This window comes from Pieris napi, chromosome 21 (assembly GCF_905475465.1).
Source record: "Pieris napi chromosome 21, ilPieNapi1.2, whole genome shotgun sequence".
Lineage (NCBI taxonomy): Eukaryota > Metazoa > Arthropoda > Insecta > Lepidoptera > Pieridae > Pieris > Pieris napi.
Window position 1 is genome coordinate 4,068,683 of NC_062254.1, and position 16,821 is coordinate 4,085,503.

Below are 16,821 nucleotides of genomic sequence, written 5' to 3' on the forward strand. Positions count from 1 at the left end.
CGATACCGTGATCCATTGACTGTTACCGCATTTCCAGCCTCATCTTCGAAAAAAAACGGCCCAATCACGCCTCCAGACCACATAGTGCACCACACAGTAACACGTTGAGTATGCAAAGCCTTCTCAATAATTGCTTTAGGATTTTCAGAAGCCCAAATGCGACAATTTTGCTTGTTGACGTACCCTGACAAATGAAAATGGGCTTCGTCTGAAAAAATGATTTTTTCAGAAAAACCAGCAGGTTGTTCCTGAATGAACTGAGCGAATCTGCGGCGATTTGAATGGTCGATCAGCTTTAATTCCTGCACCAGTTGAATCTTGTAAGGCTTCAAAGCCAAATCCTTTCGCAAAATTCGCCATGTTGTGCTTTTGGATAACCCCAATTGTTGAGAACGTCGTGAAATTGACAAATTTTGATCTTCTTCAACACTGTGGCTCACGGCGGCGATGTTTTCTGTTGAACGACCCGGTCGAACACGTGTTGGTGTTGGCACATTTTGTACCGAGCCTGTCGACTCAAATTTCGCGACCAAATTCTTAACAGCGGTCTCTGAAGGACGATTATGCTGGCCGAAAATATCACGAATTTTACGAAATGTAACTTTAACAGAACCACCATTTTTATAGTGGATTTGAATTATTTTAATGCGATTTTCGAGCGAAATTGAATTCATTGTAATAATTGCCAAAGCACCTGCTACGAATACCGCCAAAAACTAAATGTCAAAACTATCACGTTCTCGGTGTTGCCACAATTGAAAAACAAACTTCTTGTTGAAATACCCTTTATATATATATATATATAAAATGTACTATTCTGTCACGTTAAAGATTTTACGTCTTTTTCGTGCTAATGTTGTCATGTAAATTTTAAATAGCTGAAAACGCGAAGACTGGCTTGAAAAAATCTAACCATTCACTTTGAGAGTTTTGAACTTATGATCTAGTATCTTGACAGCTATTGTCAAATTGTGACGGATCTGTCAACAAGTGATAAATTATTATATTTCGCCTATAGTCAAAAGTACGAAACAATATGCAACATTAGTGACAAGACCATGTTCTATGAATTCATTTATCATAAATTTGTATTCATTAATCATAGATGATGGACGGAACTTCAAGATCTACGTCAATATAAGGTCTTTGTCAGATACCTTGACTTCAAGTTAGGCCATATTTGTAACGATGTCATGTTATTCCAAAAGGCCAGCAACGCACTTGCGAGCCTTCTGGCAATGTGCGTGTCCATGGGCGGCGGTATCACTTAACATCAGGTGAGCTTTCTGCCCGTTTGCCTCCTGTTATATAAAAAAAACACATATTCTTATTCCCGCTATTTTTTCTCCCAGGACTTTTAACTTTAGTACCTACAGTTATATTCTGACTATCGCCCTCATTCATAAACACTAAATTGAGTCTAATTGAACTCTTTAGCCAAAGTCTTTCTCTTTCTGTCAAATTATGCTTACCCTGTAATGAAACGAAACGGGTGAGTACTGTTGTCAGATAAAAATATTAGTTTAAAAGTGTTATTTATCGCTACTACGATTGACTAAGCTATCTAATTTGTACAAAAAAATGTCAATTTTTAATAACTTAAACCGTAGGCAGTGTAAAATGTAAGTACATGTTTAAAAAGTGCGATCAATGTCCGCACGTACGTAATTAAATACATAATCCACTGATCAAACGAGCCCCGTGGCGGGTTAATGGCTTGTTTACTCTCTTCACGTCCCTATATGGTGTGAAAGCCACGTTGTCGCCAGACCCCGATGGACCCAGTATGGTGACAGACGTACCTGATACAAAAACATTCGATTTCATTCTGCAACTAATTATGCGTCACATAGAACATTAATTCTGAAGTATTTATGCGCTCCATTTTAATTAAGACACATTAGAATCGTAGTCGAGATTCATCTACGTGTAGATTAAATGCCTTTGTACCATGCGGCACTTATGTGACCTGACATACTTTTAATGCATGAGATGCTGCAAAAACAGATGGTCGGACAATTGTATCCCGGATATTATATGACTCACTGCTTATTGAACAAATACCTAAAGGGGCTCCTAGACGGGTCAAATTTTCACGAAAATTTGTAGCTGCAAGGGTGTGGCTGGTAGCATCAGCTAGCATTTACGGCTAGACTATGCAATACTCGGCAATATTATAGCTGGGGTAAATTGCCAATTATTTTTTGTATGTCCGATGAATGTTTAGAGTCCCAGCCGTATGGCCGGAACGATCGCTTTGCAATCGAAAATTCTGCAATATTTCTAAGCTATATTATTTCTATCTCGGTTTACGGCCTAAGTCCCTTTTTCACTTCGCCTTTTTTTAAATTTCCAGACTTCACACCTATTGAAATAAGGTCGTGTTCATATTTTTCAGATTTTTTTTTGTTTTGACTTTGTTTTGAAAACGCTGCTGCAACGCGTATGAGTTCGTCTACTAGCCAAGCTATGTATGTAGACCGTGTAAAGACTAAATAATGAGCCATAACTGTTGCAGAAATATTGCCGAGATATACATTGTTCAGTCGTGTTTTTTTTTGTATTTTCGGGATATAGTTGGCAATGATCTATCCACATGTTTCATTAAAAGTGTAGCCCAGTGAGGCCACTTTATATTTTGTTTTTTATTATTTCTATAGAATTTCTGGATTCAATTAGTATTAAAATGAGTTTTATCGCGGTTTCATAAATCATTACGATATCTTCAATTTCGTCTTTAATATACACAGCTGCAATGTTATAAATGATGTCATTGTTGACCTGCCAATAATTCTTTCTAATCTCTGACCTACTAATGTCCTGTTTTGTGTCGTGTTTGTTGCGGATAATTACCAGTTTTCCTGGACTCGTAATAGACTTCTCGTAAATGCAAATTTTCAATGCTCCATTAAATTTTATCATTTCCAGTAAATGTTAAGGCGTCCTGAATTATAGTCACTAATATGATTTTATTATCGTCCAAATGTCATAACACTTCCATTACTAATACACTAATTTTTATTTTCAGAAATCGCAAAAGTCCGCGCGAGTCTTTTCCAAATTAATGGGGTGAAGAAAGAGCCCCTCATTCTGCCAGAGGCAGAGGGCATGCTCACCACACTGACTGAAAAAGTATATGTGCCGGTCAAGGAACACCCAGATGTAAGTAGTTTTCCATAATTTTTCATTTCCATGTTGAAAAATCTTACAATGTACATTAAAAGACTACAAAATTACATCTAATAAAGCTATATACAATAATCATTGCGAATAATTACACGTAGATACCAATAAAATATTGATTACACTGTATAATGACACACGTAATAACACGGAAGAATCATGTTAAGAATTAAGAAATTAAATACGAATAGATTTAATGAATGAACCTAGCCGTGTAATGAAAATTACAACAGTAAAAACAAACAAACCAAATAAAACTTGTCGGTTACATCACGTTACTCCCAGTAAAGCTATCTAGCGTTGACGCAATTCTAACCATTTAAAAGGGTTTTCTCTCAACGTCAATCAAGATAAGTGTCGCAGGTTGTGAGTTTTATTGCATGTAGGGACTAATTCTTATAAATAGAAAGACAAGGTTGGCAGCTTGCTGCATTTGGCGACTTATGTCAGGGCGATCTCGTGGTACGATTAGGTTCGTAATAAAGTTTACACCAACAAAACTATGATAGGAAAAAGACAAATTCTAGTTTCTTGTTCATTTGTCTTTGGATGCCGGTAATACGTTTACAGATATAATATCTGTCTACGTAATAATAGCGTTGTTTAAAGCGGCAATGTTGTCTTGTTTATGATGACCTATAATTGAAAACATATTTGTTAATTATTACACAGTAATATAGTTTATGCTCATTTCAGAAGCTTCGATCTATGTTAATTTTGATGCAATATTTATGAATGTAAATGGTAAATAATGAAATGTTACTGAACTCGATTTAATCAAAAGGCGTCAATAATTTAGTAACACGTCATGTAGTAAACATAATTGAATCAACAATAATACATTTAACAGTAGCATTCATCTTTCACATTCATACTCTTATAATAGACGCAATCTGTTTTAAAGATGGGCAAGTCACTGACCCTGTTATTTTTGGGATGCGTTATGCCAGACATTTCTGGTGATAAAAGAAAAATTTTAAAATCTTTTAACTATTTTGATCATATATTTGTTTAGCTTAAATAACAATTAAAAATCGGAAATATAATTGCCACGAATAGCCTATCCTCGTAACGTATATCTATGCGTATGTGTGTGTGTGTATGAGAGTATGTGTATTACTTAGTATTTTCATTAAAATAAAAATAAAATAGAATATGTTTATTATGGAACATAAGATCAGGTATCACTTATTACACGTCATTAAATTTGAATAAGTAGTCATCCCTACTCATCGGCAAAGAAGACAGAGGGTGTAGGCCGAGTGAAAAAGCCGGCGTAAAAAACTCTCGGTACTCTTTTAAAATATCAAATCATCAAACAACACTTATTTTAAAACAAATATCGCAAATTAATAAGAATTAGCCTGTCTAGCTCTAGTCCCAGGCCCTATTATCAACTAGATAATCGTTAACTTTATAGTAAGCCTTTTTACACAGCTTTTATTTAAAACATTTCTTAAATTTATTAAAAGTCAAAGCCTCTGGGATTTTATTAAAAACGAGTATCCCTTTTCCCAAAAAAGAATTACCAACTTTAGATAGTCTAGTACGGGGAAATTGGTATATCGTTTTAGGGGGAGGCCTTTGTCATATAGAAAATAATTATGCAGTCAACAACTTTTTCTCAGCCTTGGAGTACTTTTGGCATCGGTTTTTTAGTTACACTTATATTATCTACATTCAATACGTGCTTCGTTACTTATTAGTGAGCGATTGTAGGCGCCATCCACGATCAGCTTCCATATAAGGCCTGAACACAATTTAAAAGCTTTTTATCCCTCTATTTCTTTATGTGTGAAGCAACATGTTCATATTTTATTCATCAGCATGGGACTGTCAATTAAATCTTAAAATTGAGGTTTTGATACGTAAAATATTTTATAAGAATCTTTAAGTCGTAACATATGATTTTCTTCTATGAATAACTTTTCTTAATAATTCTTAGAACAAACAATATAATTGCGGAGAACAATAAATACATTAATCTTATGATAAATTGAATGGTAAATTATATTGATTATTGATCAAAGACACCGAACTATGAGATCAGATGTTGACGTGATGGAAACTATTCAGTTCTGAGAATTTGACATTTAAGCATTTACTATGTAACATAGATTTCATGAACTCATTGAAATGCTCATAGTTAAGAAAATTTATGTAGTCCTTGTAAACGTTCAGGTCAGTGTTCTTACTAGGGAGAGTAACGTTAAACAACTGCTAATTTTTTTACGTAGCTTTCCATTATGTTTCTGTTGTTTACAGTGAACATAAATGATTATAAGACAACTAGACCATTCTCTAAAGACACTAGTATGTAAATTAACTAAAGGACTATTATGTAAAAAATCTGTTTAGTAGCCCTAATAGACTAGACCTGAGAGACAGAATCCAATCAGACTAAATTGCAGGTTTAAAGTTAAAAAACTCAATAATCTAACATTATTTTCACGCTGTGTTGAATCCTATAAATGTATGTTGCTAGAAAACACGTCAAAAACATTATTTGATACAATATAGCAAATCTTTATAGATTCTATATTTATAAAGATGATTAATTTTTTTGGCACTTTTTCGTAACAAACGCCATGTTGTTACGGTACAAGATTTCAACAAAACTAGAAATAGAACATACTGAACGCAAATTGTCGAAACAATGGCTTCAGTGTTTGCTTTAACGCTTGGTTATAAAATGTTTATATATTCTAGTTTCGCGTATTCAAATTTGAAATTTTGTTGAACCAGTTACACATACAATACTCGTACGGTGAAAGAAATAATGGTGCCGTTAAGCCAAAAAGTCGACGGCGTCTGTCAGCCACAGGAAGCTAATTACCTAGTTGTCTCTTAGAACAATTTTTTATCAAGAAACATACAAATTTGATGCTCAGACCTTAAAAGTTATATCGCGACTAGTTTTTTTACTATAATTACAAGGGTACGATTTTAAAATTTTACACCATAATATATCAGATATCGTATTATATAATATAATTAGGTTATTATCATCATTGTCTCCACTTAAGTATTATATGATAGATATTGTACCAGAAGAATAATTTTAAACTCTCTTATCTCTATTAATATTAGAAACAGTTGACCATAGACAGAAGTAGAAAAACATTTAAATATATAAAGCATGGTTATTTTTTGGCAATTATTTAACAAATTTGCTATGTAACAATAACTGTTTGTTTATGTTTCCTTTATTTAATTTTTACTTATATTCTAGACGCAAATAGCGTTAATATGTTAACATCCTCACGCCATTTTATTTGTTTAGTTTACAAAACTTGGACTTTATTTCTAATCTAAAATAGATTTTTGTATAGTTCCTAGTAAATTTTCTTCCTCAGATCGCATTATATAGGCCACTCTAATTTTGTCTTAATGACTTGTTTGTGCTCATATCTTCGTGTGATGCTCTACGTTAGTTTTATCTGCTTTTATGATTTACATTCGTTTTAATGCATTATATGGTATGCATGTATCACAATAACGTATGATTTATGGTATAACATTACCATTCATAACTAATGATTCTTTAGTTTACCGAATTTTTAGATTTAATAAGATATGTGTATTTTACGATAAATATTTCAATGCCTTTTGTTTTTTAAACCTTGAAACTAAATCTTCTTGTCATTGTCCTTTTATGTGTCTTAAATATTTTAGTGTTTACTTATCGTACTGTTCTGCTTTTAGAATTATTCTATTTGTTTCTGTGAAACTATTACTAAACTATCCAATATTCTAACTTTGTATTTTATTTGCCTTTTTTAGTTTCTACTATAGTGATGTATCTGTCTGTTATCTAGTAAATAGAAAAGGCATGAGGCCGAATGATTTCCACCTAATCTCTCAACCATTTCGTTCAATGTGGCATTTACACCATTCCTCCGCGTTATACCATGTGCATAACCGACAAAGACGTTTAAGCGGTATTAGATAGAGTATTACCATAATAGAATCGTTGCATAGCGAATGTAGATATCAATTCCGCATTGCATAGACTTGCTCTGTGTACTGTGACATATTTAGTACTACTCGTTTTTACTTTTATATGTATTTTCTTTTGCTTACATATACCAAATTACATATACCAATAGACTTTTTATTACTTTTAACGTTTGTCGTTCTAATTCATATTACCTGAAATAGTATAGAATGTTTTGTCACGTGGCTTTATTTTCAAAACACGAGAGTGAAGGGAACATAACATAACAAGGGCTGCGGTGTATTGTTTATGAATAAGAGTCGTATATTGTTTCATTTTAGGAACATATTATAAACCTTTACTTTGAACCACGGAATAGCGCAAAATGTTTAAAACTGACATTTCTATAAGTCATCTAGGTCTGTGGGTGTAACGGTTCTTGTTTGATAATTGTATGTATATCACATGTATTAGTTTTTAAACGTCATTGAACTTCAGTTGAAAATCCGCTACCGTACTGTAATGTTATTAAATCCTTCCATATTTGTCTGTCCCGTTAATACCGCTTTTTGTGGCAACCGATACTTGCCAAACCTGTAAGCGCACTAAGAAACGTGTGTCGACCATCTGGACGAAAAAATAGCATTACCTGTCCTCAAGTAAAGAATATATGGCATTGCCCCTTGCTCGCCATTTGTAATCAGTTGTTCCTTTCTAATTCCTCTTGCAATAACAGAAACCGCGACAATAACAAATTCTTTTGAAAGTTCTTCTTCAGTGTTATTGCTGCATACACTAGCACTGCAACTTAGTGTTTCTACGTCCTGTTGTAAATTTTATTGTCTAGAATTTCTGACGATTTATTTGCCACCGGTCCGGGAAGACCGTACATCTATCTTGTATCTATATATATAAGTTAGAAATTTAGAAGCTAAAACTACGACATGGTGCTTTTAAAATGTCACAATTATATCTCAAGCATAGGTAGGAAGTAGGTGCGGAAGCCGATTGGATTCTGTTCTTTAATGTTATTCCACATTCCTCTGATATAGATAATATATTCCATATATATCTCTATCTTAAAGTTGTAAAAGCTTTATACTGATTTTTGGTTTTCTATCATTTTGTATGTCTTTATTGAATATATATGTCTATGAAGACAGATTCCTGGTGTCGCATATTAAAACTTTTCATATTATTTTAAAATATTTTTATATGAGCCAAAGGAAACATAAACAAGATCGATCGAATCGTGTCACACATCGTAAAACTAGAGGAAGATATAAAATGTTACAAATATGTTGATGCAAAACGTCCGCCCATTAAAAAAGCTAAACCACGAATATTTTTAAATTTCTATTGCATTATTAATTTAGAGGAAATGCTTTTTTATAATTTGTTCATTAAAAACATGTTTAAACTAGTTAGATAGTTGTGACAATTTGATAATATATTAATTTTAAATTACAAATTAATTCTATATTTAAATCGATAATATTTATGATTCAAAATTAAATTATGCGAATCATAGAGCAACTTTTAATCACATCAAATCAAAATCATTTATTCAAATAGGTAACAGTGTACACTTTCTGAACGTCAAAAAAGAAATACATATTAAATGCTTCTAATTTTACACATACTGCCAGTTCTCAAATCAAGCTAAGCTAGAACGGAAGAGAAGAACTGGCAATAAACTCTCCGCATATTTATACATATTTAGTAAAGGTTTACTGTGAATGTGACCTTACCTATAAAATCATACATTTAATTCCTTGATGTTGTAATGAATAATGTACAGGCATTATTAATTAAAATATTCAGACTCCACGATCAGATAGTCAAAATTTGTTAGGATTTCTTGTCCAAAATACAACTAAATAATAAATAAAAGCTAACGGTACATTATGAAAGCAAAAACCTTTTAGTACAAATAACTATCCTTTAACCTTCAATGCTAAAGTTGTAAACATAATATACCGTTTGCAAATTTTTGGCCTAAAAAAAGTTCGACGGTGACTCACATTTTCATGACGCTCGCGTTAAAGCGCGATTTTATTGCGATGTTGAAGATTAAAGTTTTTTCCAAAATTTATATATTTTTAGTATCGTCCAGTTGTCTTTTAATAGCGAAACAGATATTTGATATTCCTTATAACATTAGCCCTAATGTAACGATTTCAGCACAACTTTGCAATGGCAGTAAGACAGTTGTTCAGGAATCAAACAATTGTAATTTTTAGACCTTTGTCCTGCAAAAATCTGAGTCTTTTTGTCTTATAAAACAAACCCGTAGATGTTCTTATACATATCATCTGTTTTGTGTGATAGTAAAGCTTGTTTTATACGGCTACATTCCCAATAATGTTGTTTAACGAATCGACCCGAGATACGAAAATGCGTTTTACACATGTTGAGAGAATAATTATAATAATTATAAAGATGCAGATCTGTTGAACCCCATGCCCCAATAGGGGACTTGTACACAGGAACGAAGTCATTTAACATTTCATTTGATAGGGTCAAGCGGGTGAGTCTGACACATTACGGATCATGAGTTGTCTCGCACTCGTTCACTAGAATCAATTATTTTATAACCACATTAACGTATTTAATTAAGCGCCTGTTTGTACTTTACCTAAAAGCTTGTATACCGGTGTCGGTAACATTTTTAAATTCATAAATAGTTCTAGTGTTACTACAGTCTAAACCAGAATTCCCCAAACTTTTTTGTGTCGTAGACCCCTTGCCATGTTTTTCCGTGTTGAGTAGACCCCCTACTTACTGATATTGATTTCCTGTAAATTTCAAAATGTATTGCGACCACAAAGCGAATACCAACATCCTACAACTTACACAATTTTATAAACATATATAATAATTTTTTTGTATTACTAAACGGTTTACGACGACATCGTTTAGAACACATACCGATTATATTGACCAAAATCAAATGTCCCGGCTGATTTCTATTGTATTAGGTCTTTATAACGTCATCGGCTGTTACGACTATCGGTTTTTACGACCAAATATGAGTAGTCCCATCTATGTCGTTATAACAGATTTTAACTGTATATTGACATGAAAAGAGACGCAATATGCAAATGGGTCCAGTAGAAACTGAGCTGTTTATTTCTGTAAACCATTCATAATGCTAGTGAAATGTGTTTTTAGCCAAATCTCTCGGACAAATCCTCGAAACTATTACTACGTGGTGCCAAAGAAATTGTAAGTGTGAATGAATAGTTTCAGCCAAACTGTCAGTGATTCTATGATAAATGTATGGGCTATTCAAAAATGAAATTTAATACGTGAAACAAATATATATATTTTTTTTATTCTTAGGTTTATATACACTAGATAAATTCTATGGTCGAATCATTAATATTATACAATAGGTAATCAGCCCTGTGTCTACATGTATCAGTCATACATAGCAACCAAGTTTAAGGTGGTGAATGACGAGCGAACTGCATGTACCAGCTTTAAAATCGCCACATTTCAATAAAATAGAAGGTCAAACTCATAACAATAACTGAATTTAGTACGCTGAAGGAATACATCAAAGCTGTTTTGTTTTTAAATCGTATAATGTAATAAATATGTGAAATGAAAACATTGTAAGTAACAATTGAGAAATGCTGAAAAAACATGAGTGTATCCGTGGGAATGCTAAACAATACAGTCGTGCAGTGACTTCGGATTTGACCTTTAAATTGATTCAATACTTTCTTGTACAACGGTTGTTTTTATATTTCTGTTCCACACACATTTGCCTAATATCCTGTGACATGGCCAATAATGTAAGTAATATGGCCATTATTAAATCTGCACTGATGTTGAATTTAGTGTAATATGGCCATTATTAAATCTGCACTAATGTTGAATTTAGTGTAATATGGCCATTATTAAATCTGCACCAATGTTGAATGTAGTGTAATATGGCCATTATTAAATCTGCACTAATGTTGAATTTAGTGTAATATGGCCATTATTAAATCTGCACTAATGTTCGGACGTAAAATTTCGGACAGTCTTAAAATACAAAATCGTTAGATTCGCGGAAATCATTTGCCCTTCTATGTGTGCAAGCGATATTAGGCAGTCTTACGGTAGATAACACTACTTTTTCAAATCCCTCTTCTTTTAGTGCTTCTCCATTACTGGAGGTTGACTATCAGTCTCGTGAAGCGTCTCTAGTCCTGTTCCAGATGCAGCAACTCTTCTGCAGGCCACTCCCTAACGTTGCGATTTTTTTTATAATTATAATTTACACCAATGTTAAAACTAAGATGGGATAAGTTTTTGATTTCCAAAATAAAACTAGTTTAAGTTTGTCATATTTTAATAATTTATTTGGAATAAAATATCGCTTGCAAACACTATTCTAGGTTATGAAGAGCGTATCGATCTAATAAACTGTATATATTCATTTTAATGTGTGTTCGCGTGCAAATACCTCTTTACATACAAATAATATGTCAATACAAAACGTCATCCAAAGCAAATAGCAAACTGGTACTGAGGATTTTTATTATAATTTGGAAACCATTTCGAAAGAAATAAAAATTGAAATCGGATATAAAAGCTATATTGAGGTACCAGTGGAACTTCAAAATTAATATCAACGTTTTTAATCATCATCACCTCAGATACACAAAATATTACTTAACAGTGAATATTACTGATATTCTACTTAAATATTGGACTCAGCTGACATTGCTACTTTGTCCATGACCTATCATTATGGTTACTGCCAATTACTGGCAAACATATCATTTCGATTGAATACGGTTTGTATGCCATTGTCAGCAATGGGCATAATATGTAATACGACATCATTATAGTTTGTTTAATTATAACTTTTAAATTTAAATAAAGAATTCAAACGACATTCAAACAATTATTCTAATCAAAACAATTTTTATAATAATATTAATGCAATGTAAAGTGACTTAATCTATAAACATTGCTTTTTAAATGTTTCTTATATTGATTACCACAATGCATTAAATTTTTTTAGATTTTGGGACCCTTTAAGTGAAATATACCTGTGTCTCTTCCGTAACCATAATATATTATTGCCTGGAAAATTAAAAAAAATATATATTATTACAATACATATGCCTAAATGTAGTAAAAACTTATCAATATTACTGGTACTATATTCATTGCATTTAGTTAAATGTGTCATACAGATTGTGCATTGAACATTATTTTGAATGGGCACTCCTACATTAAACCATTTGTATAAATAGCTTTACTCTGTCAGTGATATGTGAATAAAGCTATTCTATTCATAACTTCATATTTAATTGGATAATATGTTAAGTGTAGAATTTATCCCCAAATTCACTAAATTCGTCTTTTTGATAAAGAGTGCAATTGTCTCATTGTTACAAATTCTCTTTTCACTATGACGGAAAGAGACATCAGTGCGATTTGTTGTATTGTTAAGTGTGTATTAATTGTGACTTAACGTAAAAATGAGAGGACGCCCACCAGCTACCTGGGAAGAGAAAGTAAAAGTGACTAGTAGAAGAGAAGTAGGAAAATAGAAGCAAACATGAGAAACAAATGGATGATGATGCCTTCCCTCTATCGGAGGTCGTGTACTAATGAATGAATAAATGCAATAATTACATAATATAATCCTTATTATAGTACTCGAATATAGAGTATTTTTATTTTATTAGTTGTGACAACACAATCGCACATCATTCATAAAATATGTTACATAAATTTCTATTAACATCATGTTTATATCTGCAGACACAAGCGTTTTACTATAATTTACTTCATTAAATAGCAACCTCAAGTCGATTATAGCGAAAAAATAGTAAAACTTCATTTCTCGAGATTCAAATCTTCGATGTTTAGCGAGGCAGTTGGTATAAAACACATTCCGTTGAAATCGCATATAAATCCACATTTCGATGTTATTTTAGGACAAACAGGCGGTCGGTGGAATAGTGCGGATACATATGTATGGCACTCACACTACTACGCCTCTAAATTCATAGATTAACATTTATAGGGACACGAGACAAACATAGGTTAATGGCGGCTGAATTTTAAAATATGAAGGGTTTTGAATGGAGAATAAATATTTCAAATCAAATCAAAATTATTTACTCATTGAGGTAACACAATATACACTAATGAACGTCAAAAAGAAATACATATTAAATGCTTCTAATTTAACATTTACTGACAGTTCCCAAAACAATGGCGTAGAACAGAGAAGAACTGGCAGTAAACTCTCCGCCACTGTTAATCGCCAAGATTTTTGTTTTACACAATGTTTGTAAGGAGCTGCTACCATGACACCATGTTCCACATGATATCTTAAGTAATTAATAATAATAAAATAAATTAAAACAAGGATTTGTTCACTATCAGAACTCAGCGGGAGGCATGGTGAAATAGGAGCACGCATATTTGGTAGGGTTACATTAAAAGTTAAAGTTGATTTAAAAATAAGTGTAATACCGTTTCTCTATGTACAAGCCATTAACCGAATACTGGGAAACGAGTAGCTGTAAATAGTGTTTAGCGTAGAGCATAGAGCAATCACCATTGTCATGAAAATGTTAACTACCGCTGAGAAAACGTGGGCGCAAAGCCAATAGTGCGACGTTTCAAAACAGTTTCGCGTTCAGCGTCCATTTTGTTCTACAAAAACAAGATATTTTATTGACGTTTCAAAATAAGATCATTCTTCAGTAAAGGATCTTAGAAACGATATTTTTTCTTCAAGATGGCCCTATGACATGAATAGTTTTATGTTTTATATAGCAGTAACTTATTACGATACCAAATGAGGCATTGTTGGAGATGGACCGCGACAAACTTGTCCTAACCTAACATTACACTTCCGTGTCTCGTATTTCTTGACTATTGTTTTAAAATCCTTTAGACAGAGCTTTGTTCTTTTGTGAAATTAACATGACTATATAATTTGATACTAAATAATTAAAAAAAACTGTATTTCGGTACGACGAGCTAGACGAATTGATTAACAACATAAAGGTATTTGAAAAAAATTAGGATTTATCAAAACGGCTACCACCAACTACAATATAATGTAAGCAGCATAAAATATATGCTAAATAGAAAAAAATATCATTGAAAATGTCTGTTAGAGAGGTTATAAACGAAATTCTTGTAACATTTGTCGACTGAAAAATAATGTATCAACACCGCCCTAATTTCATTTCAACCACCATTAAGCATCTACGTTTCCCGAATTTTAGTTCTGCACATTCATTTTAAAAGCAAGCTCGTTTTTAAACGGATGCTGGCAAGATGCCATCTAGTTCATCCTATGAATTTAGTGATGGCTTCACGGTTCATACGTCCAGGATTGACCGATGCATTAAAATCAAAATACTCCATAATCAAGCGTCCAGGAAACACGCTTTGTACGTAATGAAAACTGGCAATTACTCCAGTAGTTAATAGCATTAAATGTAGCTCATGCTACTGCGCACGTGGGATCATTTCCTGATCTCGAACGATATAATGAGCGCATGATTTAAATTGATGGGCCTTAATGAACTGTTTTTACTGCCTCGGTTTGAATTCATTTTTCAACATTCTAATTTATTTATTATTTTTTCCAGTTCAACTTTGTGGGCAGGATTCTCGGACCCAGAGGCATGACTGCCAAACAGTTGGAGCAGGAGACTGGCTGCAAAATCATGGTCAGAGGAAAAGGTTCCATGAGGGATAAGAAGAAGGTAATTATCAATGTCGACTTTCCTCATTAGGTTTGCTAATTCCATAATTAGTATGCTCATGAGAAACATCGCTGGCGGCTCATGTTGAATTTTAAATTCTGTTTTTACAAGATGTATGCACTCATTTACATACAAACGAGGAAGTGGTGAATTGTGATTAGAAATATATTCTTGTTTTATTAGTATAATGTTATTAATATCCAGTCTCTAAGAGTGTTAATGTACGTAGGTACAGGTAATTCAATGTTAAAGACACCATGCAGTACGATTTACAAGTGCATTTATTTTCATTATATTTTATTTTGGTCACTTAAGTTAGTTTGCATTCAGAAGTCGAACCGGGCGACTCTTATTCAAATCTCATCTCACTCCACTAGTTTAGTCCATTGCAGTTTAACTAACTATCTCTTTAAATATCTTAATATGTAGCAATTCCTTAAGAGTCGAATTGAACTTCCTTCACAAGCATTACCGTAATTCAGGAGAAAGTTGATACAGATACATTATGTACTTGTTAGTATTATTATTTATTTATTATTGCTTAATATGTATTGACTAATGCGATTCATTTACATGCATGCGTAAAATTTAACCGCTATGCGAATAGTAGAAACTCCGGACCAAGGCATTCTTGGCACCAAAATTGGTTTTTCGCAACCAATAATTTCTTAGTACGATATAAATTAAAATGAAGTTAACGTTGCGCAGTGTTCCATGATTTATTTGTTGGGTACATTCCAGGAGGATGCGAACAGGGGCAAGCCGAATTGGGAGCATCTAGCGGATGATCTTCACGTGTTGCTCACAGTGGAGGACACTGAGAATCGGGCTAAAGTAAAGCTCGCTAGAGCCGTCGAGGAGGTGAAACGCTTGCTCATCCCTGTAAGTTACCAACTTAGCTAATAATCTTTGGCATTGCGAATTTCGCTTCAAAATTAAAGAAATTTACTAATATAAACCTAAAAAGTTTCCGATAATTCATCAATGGAATCCCGATGAAAAGCAGCTAGTTGCCAAAACACATCGAAATCTAGCATTTCAAAACATTAACTTTAACGTCGCGTTTCTACAAAGCATGAAGATAAATGAGGTATACACGAACAACAATTTTAGGTCAAACTAAATCTGTCTTTGATCATGACTTGTAATAATTACATGTCTTAGAAAAGGTAGTCACCAATTTGTAAGTGTTCAAGCTTTTAAATTAGAATTTATTTGTGTTTGCGTAGAAGCTTTATTTTGTCAAGAAATATAAATGTTTTGACAATTTTGTCGCTATATTTTTTGTTAATTTAGAATAATGAAATCGTTTCACTGATTATTAGTCTAGAATTAGAATAAAAGTAACATTTTTTGTTCTATGTATCTGTTACTCATTGGGATCGGTTTTGTAATTAAAGCGTGACAAATACTTGTATAATAATTTTTCAAAGACAAGATAAACCTTTCCGATAAACCGTTTGCTCATATTGTTAAAAGTCTAATAGATCTTGAACTAAACCCTCTTAAAACTTAAACCTAATTTTGAAATATTTGCCTGCCAAGACAAAATCTACGTATAGTTTATATAGTTATAAATAAGTTAAATGGGAGCATAAAATAAATAATTTCTTTAACGTATATCATGTGTTCTCAAAAAACTATTTAAAAAACATTCCAGTAGTATTTTATCCCTCATATTCTTATGTCATAATTTTCAGCAAGCCGATGGCGAAGATGAATTAAAGAAACGCCAGTTGATGGAACTGGCCATTATAAATGGCACGTACCGCGACTCAAGCGCAAAGGGTGTGGTACCGGTCAACGGTCAGTGCGTATTAAGTATGGACACTTTTATGTTTTGTTGCTAATCTACTTTAAGATCTTACTAACACGGGTTTAAATGCCCTTTTGAAATGCGAATCATCGTGTTGCGCTTGATTATGATTGGTAGTATCTGTCGACCAATCAGAACCAAGC

At 32.9% G+C, this 16,821-nt stretch overlaps 1 protein-coding gene across 6 annotated transcripts in view; it reads left to right on the plus strand.

The window, feature by feature from the left end:
- LOC125060161 (protein held out wings) overlaps nt 1–16,821 on the plus strand; it is a 70,768-nt gene that overhangs the window by 47,103 nt on the left and 6,844 nt on the right. For 4 of the 6 annotated variants that reach the window (XM_047664926.1, XM_047664928.1, XM_047664930.1 and 1 more), the window contains exons 2-5: nt 3,029–3,162; nt 14,746–14,862; nt 15,604–15,744; nt 16,563–16,683. In XM_047664926.1, the coding sequence (XP_047520882.1) occupies nt 3,029–3,162; nt 14,746–14,862; nt 15,604–15,744; nt 16,563–16,683 (513 nt within the window). The remainder of the gene's footprint in view (nt 1–3,028; nt 3,163–14,745; nt 14,863–15,603; nt 15,745–16,562; nt 16,684–16,821) is intronic. The other 2 variants (XM_047664927.1, XM_047664931.1) reach the window with 1 other exon arrangement.